The 18,306-nt window shown below is 35.1% G+C and overlaps 2 protein-coding genes across 2 annotated transcripts in view; one reads left to right on the top strand and one right to left on the bottom strand.

Annotated features, from left to right (window-relative positions):
• Window positions 1-18,306, bottom strand: part of LOC136836425 (sialin-like) — a 417,985-nt gene that overhangs the window by 382,425 nt on the left and 17,254 nt on the right. The window contains exon 2 of the mRNA XM_067100648.1: window positions 15,698-15,874. The gene's annotated coding sequence lies outside the window, so the exon portion shown is untranslated. The remainder of the gene's footprint in view (window positions 1-15,697; window positions 15,875-18,306) is intronic.
• LOC136836424 (rhodopsin, GQ-coupled-like) overlaps window positions 1-18,306 on the top strand; it is a 200,704-nt gene that overhangs the window by 178,303 nt on the left and 4,095 nt on the right. The window contains exon 8 of the mRNA XM_067100645.1: window positions 16,843-17,025. Within this exon, the coding sequence (XP_066956746.1) occupies window positions 16,843-17,025 (183 nt within the window). The remainder of the gene's footprint in view (window positions 1-16,842; window positions 17,026-18,306) is intronic.

The raw sequence follows: 18,306 nt of genomic DNA, 5'->3' as shown, positions 1-18,306 counted from the left end.
AATATATACACATATAAATACATATATATATCCACAAACACACACACATATATAATGTATATATATATATATATATATATATATATATATATATATATATATATATGTATATATATATATATATATACTGTATATATATATATATATATATATATATATATATATATATATATATATATGATACTTCTTTCCAACAATTTTCCCCATTGCAAGTGGTAGCTCCACAAAAAAAAAAATGGTCACTGCCGCATTTGTACTTTCACTCTTGAATCATGGATGAAACCCTTGTGCAAAAAACTTATCCAACATCGGCAGCTTCCCATTTCTCCGTGGAGGGCTCATCCGTATCATATCGAACCACTTGGTCCACACTGCGGAATCCACCTTTATCTGGTATGCATACAAGCGCTTCCTGCATATCAAATACCACTCCTTTTCCATATTCTATCCAGTACTTTCTAGACTCCTTATTCTGCTTCCTCCCACAAATTCCCAATTATACACTCCTCTCATCAACTTACTGCCTCGTTTCTTTCCATATGACCAATCCATTCTTTCACCCGTGCTAACCTTTTTACCAGTTCTATTTATCTTCATATTTCTCATTCGTTCCGTTCTTATTATACGCAAAATAATTCATTCCAAGAGTTACAGGCATTTTCTTTCATTCTCATTCCACATCCACACTTTCTTTCCAAAAAGAATAGGTTGGATCAACAATCACCTCCCCTCTCATTGTACCTTCATCCGTAATATCGACCTCCAAAAACCTTTACTTATCAATCGATTCCATTCTTATCACAACTATAACAACATTCATTCCTCTTCCTTCCTGGTACTATTTACCCTCATAACCCTTCTCTTACTCATTTTTACTCTCAAATTCCAGCTCTCCCAAACACGAACTTTTTTAGTTTCTGAAGCGTCTCTTCAAATTTCCCGTCAGAACTGTATCTCCTGCAAACATCAGCTACTCCACTCTCTCTTCATAACTAGTTTGCTTACTCCAGAACTATTCATTTACTCTTACTCCAGAACTATACATTTACACCTACTGCCATTCCTCTAACTGGCAACACTCGACACATCAAGATGTCTAATAGCCAGTCACTCTTCCGCATAAACCCTTTGTGACCTGAAGTACTTTTAGCTCTTCAGGTATCTGGGGTAAAACTGTCTAAGCTCTGAGAGAGAGAGAGAGAGAGAGAGAGAGAGAGAGAGAGAGAGAGAGAGAGAGAGAGAGAGAGAGAGAGAGAGTTCTAAATCTGTTGAAAGTTTAATGGGGTGATGTTTCGACATCGAGTTCAAGAAAATTCTTTGAGGAGTTGAACACATGAAGTCGAATTCCAACAGCTGGATAGGGTTGGCTTACTCTTAAGTGTTTCATTACCAATGGCAGGATTCTAGAGCCTTTTCAGCGTTGTCAACTTCTACATCCTCCAACCAAAGACCCCAATGAAAATTTGATATAACCAGACTCAGACAGTATGTACTGCAGACCTGCCTTGTTAGAAGCAACTAGTATTTGTATTTTTGCAGCCTGCAACACACCTTAAGACCCAGATGCGAGCAGTAAAGGGTCATGATGATGCCCTAGAGCAAAAACCCCCAAAAATTAAGGAAGTGTGACGACCACCTTTACCAACACGTTCTGAACCTGTCAGTTTCGATTTCAGTCACTTTCAAAGGGAAGCAGAATCTAGAGGAGAGGGGTGCGTATATCAGCAAACAAGCCTCGAAAATATACATCAAAGATCAAAATATCAAAAGGCAGACATGACAAGGAAACGCCTGCAGTTCAGAATATATTCATATCTCAGCAGAGACTTCAAAGAGGAGAGATTCCCAAAAGAGTTTTGCAGCTGGAGACAATACGAGCGTGAGTTCTCCTCTTCAATTGCGAATTTAAAATTTTCAGCCAAAAACTGCGCGGCTTTCAAAGGTATTTGATAAAAAAAAAAATGTTCCTAAACAGGCGTGAAATTGCAGCGAGGTATTTCTCTTCCAGGGACGTCCGATAACGTTGTGTCCTTTGAAAATTATCGTTTCCCAGTTTTTTCGCAAATATGTAATCAGAATATACACAAACTGCGTTAGTCAAAGGAGAATAAATATAAAAACATTCTATCTCGACGTTCAGCCGTTTCCACAACAGAGGTGGCTCCCATTCAAAGAACAGACAACAATCATTGCCACCTTCACATCTAAAATGCAGAATAATTTATGAACTCTCCTGCAGGAAACTTTCAAAACGCAAGCCGCTTCATACACACACACAGATGGGTCACCAGCAGCGTTTCAAACCCCCCTACACACAAACAGCACCATTTGCAACTTGTTGCTAACCTACTGTCCTCCATTCTCTCCAGATGACTGAACCATTTCGAGACACCCAGATCCAACCTTTCACCTAACTAACCCTTTTACCGCTCTTGTATATCTCCACATTTCTCACCCATTTCCTTTGTATACCACAAATACCTTCTTTCTTCGTTCGTGTTCAACATCTACACGTCACTTGCATAGAGGAGAATTGGTCCCACAGTCCCTTCTTATATTCCAACTTTAGCTTTTATAGACACTCCAAGTTCCCTTCTCATCTTTTATGCACATTCTGAAACCTTCCTTGCTTCTCCTACTCTGCGACTCATCTCTTTTCTCATCCTACCATCACCCAAAATCTGTGCTTCCAGACATTTATAGGAATCTACTGCTTCCATTCCTGGTTCCCTTTTACGCTAATAGCCTAACTCAACTTCCTCATCTTGCGGACACTTGCAAACTATTTCCCTAAGATCTACAGGTTCTCTTCACTATCGCCAATCAGTAAAGCATCATTTGGCAACACCATCCATTTCACATTCTGTTCACGACCTATCTTCTTGTCTCAAAACTCTGCACCTACATACGCTGACCTTCCTCTGGTTTCTCGCATCATTCTATCTATAGAGATCTTGAAGAGCCGAGGAGACATAATACAACCTTCTTTCAGACTATTTTTACGCCAAATCAGTCATTCTCATACCAAAAGACTTAAAGCACATTTTTTACTTCCATCATAAGAACTTTCATTACTTTAAAAAATTTACCATAGATAGATAGATAGACAGATAGATAGATAGATAAATAGACAGATGAAAGTTTACTGACCACAACATAATAAAGTTATTAAAATGACAAGCTCTTGAATATGATCCAACAAAAGTACATCAAAACGGACTTATAAATCTTTAGAATCAAAAAAACATCTAAACTAAACACCTGAAACCTCAGTATCTCCACACTCACTCCTATCAATAATTCTATCATAAGCTTTCTCCATGTTTATGTATGCCACATACAAAGTTTCTCCCTTTACTTTCAATTTTCTAACATTAACTGTTTCACAGCAAATACTTGAACCACAAAAGCCCTTCCCTATCGAAACCCTCACGGCTCTTTCCCTAACAAACCTTCTATCATCTGTCTTAACTTTCCAATCAAAATCCTACCACACACTTTCCAAGGTACGCTAAGCAAAGTTATTCTTAGAATTCTAAATCTCCTTTCTCACCTTTACCCTAATACAAAGGAACAATTATCATGTTCTTCATTGGAGGGCTGGGTAGAGCTCTCGCCTAGCACGCTGTTGGCCCAGCGTTCGACTCTCCGACCGGCCAATGAAGAATTAGAGGAATTTGTTTCTGGCGATAGAAATTAATTTCTTGTCATAATGTGGTTCGGATTCCACAATAAGCTGTAGGTCCCGTTGCTAGGTAACCAGTTGGTTCTTAGCCACGTAAAATAAATCTAATCCTTCGGGCCAGCCCTTGGAGAGCTGTTAATCAGCTCAGTGGTCTGGTTAAACTAGGATATACTTAACTTTTCCATCGCTCACTCATTCGAAACATTTCCCTGACCCAGATGCACCTTACACATCCTGGTCAGCCCCTCAGTCACACTTCCCCCTTCATACCGTAATTTCCCACATGGTGTCTTTCCATGTTGTAGCCTCTTAACTGACCTCATTAAATCCACGACTAAAACGTCTACAAGCATTGTTAAACTCACCCTTACACCTTCCACTCTTACATCTAGCACTGTTTCTCCTACGTTCAACGTCCAACAAATTCTCAGTGTATATATATATATATATATATATATATATATATATATATATATATATATATATATATATGTATATACATATGTGATATATATATATATATATATATATATATATATATATATATATATATATATATATATGTATAGAGGCTATACTGAATGTAGGGCCTTACAGGCCTAAACTTTATTCCTTAGCCTCTGTCCTTCGTCTATCGCTTAGGATAAAGTAAAAACAGGTCAGACCTACACCCAATTCTTATATCTTCACCAGTGGTTTATTAACATATAAATCATACGTTGTTGTGATTTAATTTATATATATATATATATATATATATATATATATATATATATATATATATATATATATATATATATAGTATATATATATATATATATATATATATACATATAGTGTGTGTATATATATATATATATATATATATATATATATATATATATATATATATATATATATGACGAAAGAAACTGTCTGAACCAATTAAAAACTCTTAATTAAATGTTGTATCACCAATGTAATAATAAAATTATATTTTTAATAATAGTTCTTAGTGAAGTCTGCAGGGCTGCAGGTTATTTGGTGATGAAAAATAATTTTACAATTTTAATTTTCTCGCCATTTGGAACAGGACACCGATACCTCATAAAATATGAGTATAAAATGTTCTTGTTTCACCACCGACTCTATTTTCATCTAGTTCGAAACAGGATATGAACTACAGGTCAGATTGAACTTTAGGAAATCAGTCTCGGAAATTACTTATACTTTCATATCAGATTATATCAGCTCTTTTTTTGATTTTCACGTATCATAAAGTTATCACTAGGCAACAAAAATCTATACCTCATAACATAAATAAAATTAAAGTTGAAAGAATCAGCGCCTGTCTGCCTGATGGCATATTTATCTAGCAGAGGCAAAAGTTAAAAGTTAACAATATTTCGAAATGTTTTCCAGGAATCCCAAACAGCCAAAACCTGGAACATGTAGACAAAGACTTCTTAATTGGGGAAGCTATTCATCCATAAACAGCCTGTTGTGATCTAGAAATTCATAAAATCCCCAAAGGCTTCGAAGGGCAGGACATGCACTACTAATGAATGAATGAGTGAATGAATGAACAGTTCTATCGAGTTTCCTGTTCTCGGCGTGTGCACAACTTGGTCACCTCAGCGGGATCGAACAGTTGCTCGATCCCTCTTCCAAACCACCGACTATCACACTCAGGTGCGAGTGGAGGAGGGAACACCACGGATGATAACGCAAGGTGTGACCGAAGCCAGAAGAGCCCAGAGAGCAGACTCAACGAAAGAAGGAAGAGTATATAAAATTTAACCCAAAGGCCAAGTGTTGGGACCTATGAGGTCATTTACAGCTGAAACGGAAACTGAGAGTAAAAGAAGTCTGAAATGTGTAACAGGAGAAAAACCTCGCAGTGCACTATGAAACAGTTGTAAGGAAAGGGTGGAAAGTAAGATGAAAGAAAGAAGATATAAACGGAGGTACAGTAAAATGAATGAAACGGGTTGCAGCTAAGGGTCGAGGGGACACTGCAGAGAAGCTTCAGTAATGCCTACAGGCTATTGCATTGAGTGCAGCATATCATGGCAGGGAGACTCAAAGGAAGGAAGGAAAGACCACCTTCCGCAGAGAGGACAAACTCCGGAATGAAACGGTACACAACAGAACAGCGGGGAGGGGTCTGGTACGAGCGGTAATGCTTCACAATGAAGTAGCAAATCAGCGGAATGGGTGACAGAAGGAGATCTTGATCAAGAGAAGAACAAAAGAAACGCGAAAAGAGGCGGAAACTGCTTGCTGGCGACAACTACATTTTAATAAAAGTTATTCCAAAAACATTACTAAGAAACTGACCTTCTGGAGAACAGCCTAAAAAGTACAACAATTGCTCAAACATGTGCTAAACAGCACAATGGTCAAACCCTTCCTGCTTGAGAGAGAGAGAGAGAGAGAGAGTTATTGTGTCGGAGAGAGACTTCAAAGTCATTAGTTAAAATATGTCTCAGAGCACACCCCTGCAAATTAATGCGATTAAAGACATTGAAAAGACTCACTGAAAAGGAAGAAGATTTGATCCCAAAAGAAAAAAGTAAATGAAATTGATAAAAAAAATGAAAAAACAAAACTTAATCTCTGCCGATACAAGGCTTCGGGTGTGGGGACCATGTATCGAATAATGAAATCAATGGACTACTGGGGACTTTCCAGGCACCTGGATCGATGCCACTGGAACCAATTAGAGGGTGAAATTCGATTCTATGGTGGGAAGAAGCTGTTCAGATGGATTTGAAAGGAAGAAAGAAACCCCTTCTCTTTCTTTTAATCTTCTATCAAAGAAAACCGCCATTCAGCTTCCTTTGGAATAATTCTTGCAATGACATGTTTTTTGAAGGTGCAAGTGCTGGGCATCTAAATGAACATACACATACGCGCAGAGGTTAGAGCTTTGGTCTCAACAACCGAAAGTCGACTCGAAAGCGACCCGAAAAGCTGTTGGCCTAAGCAGTGAATTCGGTAACTGGTCACAACCAAGGAGGAGATGTAAGCTGGAAGTGGAATATAAAATTTAGGCCAAAATCCAAGCGCTGTGATCTATGAGGTCATTCAGCGCTGACAATAAAGCTGAAATAATTGTTAAGCGACTGTGGAAAGTAAGATGGGAGAATATGAACGGAGGTACAGTAAAAGGAATGAAAGGTGCTGCAGCTACCTAGGGGCCGAAGGAACGCTGCAAAGAACCTCGAGTAATGCCTACGGTGCACCGCGCATAAGGTACACTGGCGGCACTAACCCCTTACAGAGGTGTATGGCCTACTGTATAATTTTCTACGTGAGGAAGTGTGTTCTTATATATATATATATATATATATATATATATATATATATATATATATATATATATATATATATATATACATATATATATACTCTATACATATACAGTATATATAAAATTATAAAATCATATACATATATATAATGTATATTATATATATATATATATATATATATATATATATATATATATATATATAACTATATATATATTTAAATATATATATATATACATATATATATTTATATATAAATATATATATACATATACATATATATATATTATATATACATTATATACATATATATAATATTTAATATATATATGTACTATATATATATATATATATATATATATATATATATATATATATACTGTATATATATATATATAAATGTACAGTGTGTGTACCAGCACCAGTTTTCAAAACAGAAAACATATCATCTCTCAAAAAAGGTTACAGCCTTTTCTCTACTGTAACAGAGGCCACACTTCCTCATACCCACAAGAATGTATCTAGTTTTCATTTGATCCAATTTTCAACAACCATGACAAGAATAGACTGAGTAAATGTCAGAAAAAAATTCCCTCGTTAAAATAGATCGATCCTGTCATCCTGTTTTGAACATGAGAAACTTCCCTATATTGTTCTCAAAATGGTACGAAGGATACCACCACTATTTTTTTTCTTAACTATTGAGAGACTGATTTGATTTGTAAACTAGCATCATCACAAGACGTTCGCAATATCCATTTATTTTTATTCATTTATTTTTTTTTCTGTCAGTAGGAGTTTCCATATTTTCACTTTATTAATTGGACGAAAAGCTAATAAATCAACCTTTAGCTTGATGTCCCTTTCTTTCTGTTTAATAAGGTTTCACCTGGTTGTAGGGTGAAAGATTAATTTCACTTCTCTTTGTTAAAACAAAAACATTAAAAGTCAGAACAGGTCACTTTCTCCGCAAAAGTAACGGCTATTCGCCTTTCCATCGGCTTTTCTTCTCTCTTAAGGGCAGTATCTCTCTGCCCTCATAAAAAGAAACAGCCTCTTACTTTCTTCTCAAAAGAAATTGGTCTTATTTCCACTCCATTTCTCTTTCAAGAAAAGACAAAAAAAAAAAATTCCGCTTTCTCTAAAATGGGACCATGGTTTTTTTTTTTTTTTTTCTTCTACGGTCTTCCCCAAAATAGAATTGAGAGACTTCTTCCTCCCAAAGAAAACGCTGCCTTTTAAAGCGATACTGAATAATATTCGCAAATAAAATCACATTTTTTCCCATGCATGCAGTCAACATCATACGAATTGGACTCACTGCTTTCTCTAAATGGGACCATATTTTTTCTATGACAACTTCCTAAAATATATATTATATAACTTCTATATATTAGATATAAATGTTTATCTTATTAAATGATATAAAATACGATATAATATATTTAGAATAACAAAAAAATAAAATAAAAATTTTTCACCAAATGTTTTCTGAATGACATCAGCATCAAGACAGATCTTTGGAAGAAGAAGCTGTCTGTCTTACAGAGAGAGAGAGAGAGAGAGAGAGAGAGAGAGAGAGAGAGAGAGAGAGAGAGAGAGAGAGAGAGAGCTAATTAATCACCCACAAATGTTTTACTGAAAAAATGACATTATATTGCCAAGACGAGAACAGTAAACTGATAGATGAAGCTGCTGTCTCAGGAGAGAGAGAGAGAGAGAGAGAGAGAGAGAGAGAGAGAGAGAGAGAGAGAGAGAGAGAGAGAGAGCGCTAATTAATCACTCTTCACAAATATTGCACTCTACTGAACTTCACAATGACATTATTACCGGAAGACAAGAACAGTAAACTGACAGATGAAGCTGTCTTCTACAGGAGAGAGAGAGAGAGAGAGAGAGAGAGAGAGAGAGAGAGAGAGAGAGAGAGCAAGGGGGTGCAACTGATAGATAGGTGGAAGTGATGGGGGAATCGAAGCATGAGGCGAGGCACAGAGCGTGAAGGCCGCCACGTGAATTTATAATCCAAGACAGACGTGGTCGGGTACGGGCACCAAAGAACGAAAACTGAAAAAAAATGCCCCAAAATAATATATATATCTATCACGATTCTATAAATCGAAATGAATATATTACAGACTTTTATAACGTATAAACGCAAGTTCTATAAAAATCAATTATTACATTACAGACAAGCGATGAGTTTGATAACGGTTTGATAAGTCAACCTATAATCATTATAAGATGATTTTCTGAATAAAAGATGCAAAATAAATATATACATCTAACGATCATAAATCAACCTCAACTGATCTGATTATAAAGAATTATTCTGCGCTTACACCGTCATGATTTGACAAGTGATGAGTACTTGAGAATAAAACATCTATTATACACTGACGATTTTCCCATGAGTGATGACTATGCAAAATTTATCTATCATGACACACCGATGGTTTTCTTACAAGTAATGAAGTTCCTCGTTGGACGATCTGAGTTATATTGATGATTTTATGCCCGGAGTAAATCTATCATTATAAGAATTAGATGATTTTCCTTTCTGAGATGAAATTCTTTCTTTTTAATGTGGTTTTTTCCCATTTGTAGGTCCCGTTGCTAGGTAACCAATTGGTTCTTAGCCACGACGTCTAATCCTTCTTTGAAGGAGCTTTCAGATTTGGCTTATACTCAACTTTTACAAGTAATGAATATGCAAAATAAATCTAAAACTATATTTATGACTTTATGTACACTAAATCTATCACTATACACAGATGATTTTCCTACGAGTGATGAATAGGCAAAATAAGTTTGAAATTATATACCGACGATTTTACAAGTGATGAATTCACAATTAATACGGTAATATGCAGTGATAACTTTCCTACAAGTGATGAATATGTAGAATAAACATTATACATTGACGAATCAACAATGATGAATATGTGTAAAGTCAATTCCTCATCTGACATCGACTGTTTTACGGCCAAAATGTACAATAAATCTGCTGTTAGAGATAAACGGTTTACAAAGATGAATGAGCTGAATAAATATGTTAATAAATACTGACGATTTTGCTACTGGTGAATATGGAGGATGAAGTGACATTAGGCCTAATCATTTTACAAACCCATGCCAAATACAAGTCTTGAATAGTTGGAAGAAATCTGTTACAATTAAGTAATGAGTCTACAAATCAGAATATACTTAAAACAAGCTTTAACTTACATCATCTTGCAAAACCTACTTCTACGTTATTCCTGTATACTGACGTGTCATTAACTGTGGTCACAGACGGTATTCTTCCACGGAACAGAATGCATAGTGAAGTGCATAACGAATAAATACAAAACTGAAACAAATGTACAGCTTATTAAATAAATAAATAAATAAACGGAGAAAATAAACACAAGAACGTATTTTGCCGTTGAAGGAAATAAAGTGGTTGTAGCTCCGAAGTTATTTTCCAAACGACCGTTGAAAATATTAAAAGAAAATCTTTCGCCTCAAAAGTTGTTACTTTTAGCCGATAAAATATGCTGACAGGAAGACTTTAGCGACCATATTCTTGCGCACGATGTGACAAAAATAAGACTGTTATTGGTGGAGACGTTCTCAAAAACACAGGAGAAAGTTTTCCTTAAGAAAAAATTCTCCAAAAAGGGCGACTATGGACGAACAACGCTGGCCTCTGTGAGGTTTTCTCTCTCAGCACACAGACGAAAGGTTGAGAATTTTAGGAAAAAAGCACGAATGGCGGAAAGACAGAAATATAAAATTTTCCCATTTTTTCAGCAGTCATCAAAATCAAATCATACTGAGGCTCACACACTGATAGGATTAGAAATTTTACGTGGCAAAAAACCAACTGAGTTAAAGTAACGTTAAGTACAGCTTAGTTTAATCCGAACCATTGAGCTGATTAAAGCTCTCTATCACCAGAAATAATTAGACTTAATTTTCATTGGCCGGTTGGAGAACTGGTTACCTAGCAACGAGACCTACAGCTTACTGTGGAATCCGAACCACATTATACCAAAATAGGAACTATCACCAGAAAATATAATGGATTTAGCTAAAGCCCAAGGACGTTGCAAAAGAAGCTATAATATTTTTCATATTTTTTCAGCAGTCGTCAAGATCAAATTATATTGAGAAAATTATCAAAGACTGAAGAAAATAAATACAATATTGTGGTTTAAGAACCTCAACCTATAGAGAATCTTATTCTCCTGACAAAAAATACACGAATTGGCTCTAGAAAGATAAAAATTTATTTTTTAATATTTTTTCAAAAGTCGTTTTTAAGATACAAATTATATTGAGAAAGTCTTCTAGAAAAAAAAAAATAAAATTTATAACATAATACTACAATTACCTTACAAAAATTTGGGGGATTTTAAGAAATAAAACAACCAATTATAGAAAGACAAAGCTGGTGCACCTCATTTAACATAATTTTTTCAGCAGTTCAGATCAAATTATATTGCACAGAAAAATTATAGATTGACAGAAACATCTGAAATTTTTAGAACAAAGGAAAACCTGGACAAATTTACAGCAGCGCTGGAAGCAAATTTCTGTAAAAAGGTATTTAGAAATGGCTAACAATAGGAAAACCTCTGACAATTGCATTATGAAACAGTTGTTACCTAAAGGTGGAAACTAAGATTCAGACAAAGAGAATAATAAAAGGTAAACGTAAAAATATAAAAAGTTTGGATCCAGGAACAAGTAACGTATCAAAGAACCCAAACATACATACATATATGTTATTTTTTCCATTAACGAAACACTACCACTCCACACACACACACAAAACACACATATATATCAAAGACTAAATAGAATAAATACATATATTGTGGTTTATCAATATATGTTTATGTGTGTTGTGTTCTCCTGACAAAAATTTTTTCTTCTACTGGGAAAGTAGCCTCAAATAAAAAAAACAAGTTCCTGCAAGTTCATGATTCAAATTCTGAATCACACGAAAGAATATCCTCCTCCCAGATTACGAAGATAACTTGCATGTGACATTTTTAAATACAAAAACCTGACAGTATTTACATCAGAAGGAAGCAAATTTCTGGTCAAACGATGTTTAGGGCCATCCACGGCTTACGGACAGTAGGATGTGAAACTGAAAATTGAATTTGTGATCACATATACCTTTCAACTCCCCCAGTCTGATTCTCATCTCAGACAGCAATAATAAAAAGAAAAACGATATATATAAAAATGTTTGATACAGGAACAGTAACGATATCAAACATCATCCACAAACATACATATATGTTATTTTTCTATTAACTGATGTTATGTATATATATATATATATATATATTTTTTTATATAATAAATATATATACATATATATATATATATATATATATATATATATATATATATATATATATATCTTTCCAAATCCCCAGTCTCAATCTATTATCTCTCAGCATTAGAGGAAGCTTCTCTCTCTCTCTCTCTCTCTCAAGCAAGTATCCTCACAGATACAAGACCCCACCGAAAAGAGGTCCTCGCCTCACTGGGATTTCAAGAGATGAAGAAGGTCCTCTTCAATATCCTTGTCTTCTCAATCACCAGTTGCACGTAATGCAAGTGTGAGAGCACATAAGGACGTTTCCCAAGAATAAATCTTCTTGGTTGGGGATTCATATAGATGCTGGTGATTCATAAAAACAAAGTCACCTGAAAAAAGATCCCATATAAAAGTTACAAAGAATAAGTATTCTCTTTTTCAATACCTATTTCCGGAGGCACTCATCACCAACTAAGAAGCATTAAGAAGACCCATCCATTTCAATCATTAATTTAAAATGATCCCAGCTAACTCACTAAAAGTGTACTATAAAAATAGAATTGAGCCGTTTACTAATACCCGAAGCTGACTTTAATTATTTCACCTGTAAATTACCAGTACAATAAAAGCACGTTTATCACCATTCCAAGGTCAACTTTCTTCGGCGCAGTCGAATTTTCTGTAACGTAAATAATGCTGTTAATAGAAAAATAACATATGCAAGGTGGTTGTATATGGTTTGATAGACGCACGATCATGGCTAACATTAACCTATAAATAAAATGAAAATATACTGAGGCTATATATCCAATTTGGTATGTTTGATGATTGGAGGGATGGATGATCAACATACCAATTTATAAATATAGACTAATATTTAGGATCAAGGCAGACAGAAAAAGTGCCAACGGACAGACAAATAGCCAACTCAATGGTTTTCTTTACAAAAAACTAAAAACCGTAATATAAAGGAGGTTCAGATATCATGACCCTAAGGCCATATATATACCGTATTGAACAATCTGAGTGAACAAGTGAATATACTGCTGTAATACTTACGATACGGTTGTTTTCAGGCTACTAAAATCGCTTACCGTTAGGTTTGTTATAACTATATATGACCACTACATACATGCCAAACAGTATATTACGTTGTTAGCTACAGAACATACGCAGTATTCGCATAGGTCATTACTTGGAAGGGTGATCATAAATGATGCCAAGTGTGTGCACACTATTAGACATCAATGAATTTATTTTTGAATAGTTTACTGCATCTCAAAACCAAACTTGTAACAAACCTAAGACAGTCTTTTATAAAGCGGCAATCAAATATTCAGGTATACATAAAACCGAGGGTGATCATGAAAGTGCATAAAGGAAGGACGTCACTTCAAGTACAAACCTGTCAATTCTGCCAGTTATTTTAATGAGACAGAACTGACAGGTCCCTAAGGTCAGCTCATTTGCCCAGGATGTCTTTCGAAATGGTCAGCCATCGAAGTACCCCGTATCCAGTGTTGAACCATCGGCATATTAAAGACATTTACTGAGAACGATACCCACCATCCTGAGGAACAACAGGAACGATAGTCCATTTCATTTTTTATTAAGCATCGAGTTGGTCTGAATGGACCCGAAAATTTTCAATCATTCATGATCAACATGTTATTGTCTTCCCACCTTATGGCTCTGCATATATTTAAATAGATGAATAAAAACATTTATCTGTAAAGCTTATGTGAATATTGCTTATACTGATAAATTTCCCCTACCACTTGTTTTTGCTTTTGTTTCGTTTTGTTATATCTCTGATTTGAGGTTTTATTTTTTCAACTCCCAGCCTCAATGTATCTCATGGTTTTAAAGAAGCATCGTTTGTTAAACACTCTGAAATCAGGGCTCTGTTGGTGGTTTCATGTTTCTTTTTATAAAGTTTTAAAGTGGTATAATACAAGACATTGAGGCCTGATTTCAGAGTATTTAATAAACGAGTGCAAAACCATGAACACTACACGACGCTGAATAAAACAATAAACCTCAAATCACAGCCCTAAAACGAGACAAAAACAAAAAACAAGTGGAACGTCCTCTTCAATATCCTTTTATTCCTCTCAATCACCAGTTGCACTCCTCGTGAGTATTTATTCATCATAAAAATGCGTTTCCCATCGGTTCTTGGTTGGTTGGTGATCGTATGACTGATTGACTAATAAAAGTCATCGACGCAGAAAAAACATTCAGTATCAAAGTTCCCACTGGATCAGGTGGGTATCGTTCTCAGCTATTTCGGTGGTCCTGCAATTCGATTCTCCGAGGCCAATAAGAACTTAGAGTTTTTTCTGGTGATAGAATTCACTCTATTCATTCGGAAATAAGCTGTGGGTCCATTGTTGGAAACCAATTGGTTCTTGCCACGAAAATAAATCGTAATAACTAAGTATGCTTTGGGTTTGACCGTCTAATATTAAAACCAATAATTGAAGGGTCAGTTTTACGAAAGATTCTGCATCGTCTTCACATGATGGAATGATTCTTAAACAAAATCCGGATTTTCCGTTAGTTTTAAATAAGATAAGGGGAGTAACGATACCCGAAATTATCAAATTTAACAGTTGGATCTCATTCCACTTACAAACTCTTACATTTGCTTGAAATCTGAGGTGGATCATTTATATTTTCTTATGACCACCGCGAACTTTTTTGAAGACTTTTCCCAGATTTTCCACAATGGTCCCCTTGACATCCACAACTATCAATAACATTTCTGAATACAGAATATTCCACCTCTCCAACGTCTTTTACTGTAATTAATGCAAACCAACACAACTACAACATCCAAAGAACACCACGACAGACGAAGAAATGCATATGAAGACGAGGTCTACAATTTGCGAAAAAATTCAGTAATCACGGTGATCCGGTATACCTCTTATCACATGGCATCTTCTACTGAATGCATGGTGAGATAAGAAGAACAAACAGGAATATTTTTTGTATTATATGTTCCTTTGACTCTCGAGGCAGTTCAAATGGAATAGGCTATGCATAGTAAACAGATATTCTCATATTCGATGCTGATCACAGTTACCCAACATTATACTGTACTGTCACATTACAAGTCACTTCAATACAGAAGTCATGTATTACCCCCTTACATTACATGTGGCTATGCAATTTATACCACCCACAATATGAATATGATCTACATAATCCAGCATTATCGATCTTCTCCTAATCCAGCTCCTATCCTCAAACCTACTACTACTACTACTACTACTACTACTACTACTACTAATAATAATAATAATAATAATAATAATAATAATAATAATAATAATAATAATAATAATCCGTGCGGTCTACACACAAAAAACCTATCTATCGTCCCCTTACCTTGTAGGAAGTTGAGGAACTTCTCAGCCCAAGTTTGTATAAGGAACAACTGAGGAGTTTGTTTTTCCTGCACCCAGAAACCCGAAGGTCGTTTCTCTCTTTAGAAGATCTAACAAACAATAAGCTGTCCATTTAATACAGAGTCGTATGTTTCAAGTTTTCTCATTTCCTCTTGGGCTGTAAGATAAAAAAAAGTAAACTAAATAAATTACTCCATTTTCCCTTCAATCTAGACAACTGAAAATGAACTATTATTCAGCCTTGAAGAAATTCGTCTTTATACTGAATAGAACAGATAAATTGTGAATGTGCGTCATGTAGCCTACTCCAGTGTTACTGATTTTACCAAATTAGTAACAGTCTTTTGTTATCAGAGTATCTTGTTTATTCATAACTATTCCATACTTATTACTTCCTTATTCATATCTGTTTATAAAATGCACTAAGCATTAACATCCAAGAGAACTAAGGAATCATTCGTTGCTTCATTTCCATTTGCTTGTATAACCTAAATTTCCCCTTGCTAATACTCGTTTGATTTCCTTTTAAGAATAAAATAGTTCAATTTCATTATGCATAACCTCCTATATATCAATTCAAACCGATATGAAACTGCAATTACGTTAAAACGGGAAATATAGCTGGTCTCGGGGTCTTACACGACAGAAATTTCCTGCGATTTAGGATTACAAAGGGGCAATTGTTTTAATCAATAGACAACCCCCACATTTACATCTCGTGAAATGTCACGGCAAAATAGAAATAGTCAGAATATTCACTTAGGAGATAACAGAAGCATGATAATCTGGTATTTCAAAGTCACTGCGAAATTGGATCTTTCTCAATAGCAGCCTCGTTTGTCTGACTGCTTTCTTTCACTCTCCATACTTTTATTTCATTGGTTCTTTTTTGTCTTCAGATTCTAGAAATTTTATCTCTGTATGGTCAATTTTTACAATATACTTTACTTCTGCAATGTTCGGCATTTATTATCACTAGAGGAGATGCTATATAGTGTCCTTCAGACAAAGAGGAACCATGTCATGATGTTCCTGCGCACTTAATAGTCTTACAAATCCAGTATGTTTGTAAAAAATATTAAAAATCATAAAATTCCTTTTTTATTAAAACCCAATAAATTGCAGGGTTACGCATAGGAGCTTCGCTCTTCTGCAAGTCTGCCACGGCTTACAACCCCTTCATCTACTACTTCATGAGCGAGGGATTCCGGGCTGACCTGAGGTGGCTGGCAAAACGAGCAGGGCTCTCGGTGGGGCAGCCTGTCTCCGAAAGCACCTTCCATCTCTCGTGCAGATCTTCGACCAGAAGTGAGTAGCATTTCTCGCTTTATATAGGCCTACAGTATAATCTGTTAATTAATTTGTTAATTTATCTATTTTTCTCATAAATGATCTCTTCTTTCTGTATTTCCCATATTTACCTTCTGTTACTTCTTTCGAATGAATACCGTATTCTTTGGAAGTTTGAATTTCAAGTCAATGGCTCCTGTGGGCTTGTTCCATATGAACAGAGTTCATCTTCTGAATAATAATAATAATAATAATAATAATAATAATAATAATAATAATAATAATAATAATAATAATAACTAATAATAATAATCCTATCTATATATATAGACAGACAGATAGATAAATAGACATAGATATTTATAAATTCCACAACACACCATTTCTCCGTTTATAAGGGGTGGCTTCCGGGGGTGTCCAAGTCCTCTGATTGGGACACACTACAGATGACTAACTCCCAAGTAACTAGGCTAATTCATTAAGTCAACAGAGGCACAATGAGATTTAATGTTATTTATGACCCTAAAAGAATCATTTCCAGTTCGCTCATCATTATTTGACGAACAAACATCAGTACAAAAGAACAGGTGAACGGATGATCAACGTTATCTAAACAGGGATGTACAAGATCACGGTAAAGTGAAACCGCACCGTAGACCAGAGGAGGAAAAACCAATCAGAAAATCGATGCAGTTTCAGGAAAAAAAAGAAAAACAGCAGTAGCAAAATAAACACTACATGGAATGACTTTTTCCCCGTTTTCTTTTCCACCGTGAACTGAAATATTGAAAAGGAATGATTGGAACCTCGAACAAGATGTTTTGATTACTTCGCTCGGTGACAGAACTCTCGCCTGGTCTAATCATTGACCTGGTGTAGATTTTCAAATGTGTACAAATATCAGTAAACTCTTATTAGTATTGCTTTTATTGTATAAAGTCCACAATAATATACCAAGGGTAGAATGTGAGTTTTTATAAAAATGTATAAAAAGCTTTCGAACACTATCCTGGGAAGATGAACTCAGGATTTCGATAAATTTTTGATGCATTTTATTCTCATTCTATTATTGTGGATTATTAAAATTACTTGATCTCGGCATTATTATTATTATTATTATCATTATCAATCATTATTTAAAAGTAGAATCCACAATGGTACTGTAGTCCAAAAATATTAAATGATTTGCAGGAAGGCTTCAAGAGCCTGCTAAGATCTAATTATCACTCACAGAATAATAACAATGGAGCAGTGCTCTCAAAGCTTTTCTTTTACTCTTTCGCATATTAGGACAGTAAT

The sequence above is a fragment of the Macrobrachium rosenbergii genome, chromosome 56 (assembly GCF_040412425.1).
Source record: "Macrobrachium rosenbergii isolate ZJJX-2024 chromosome 56, ASM4041242v1, whole genome shotgun sequence".
Lineage (NCBI taxonomy): Eukaryota > Metazoa > Arthropoda > Malacostraca > Decapoda > Palaemonidae > Macrobrachium > Macrobrachium rosenbergii.
The sequence above is the reverse complement of the archived record's forward strand: the minus strand, read 5'-3'. Positions and strand labels throughout refer to the sequence as shown.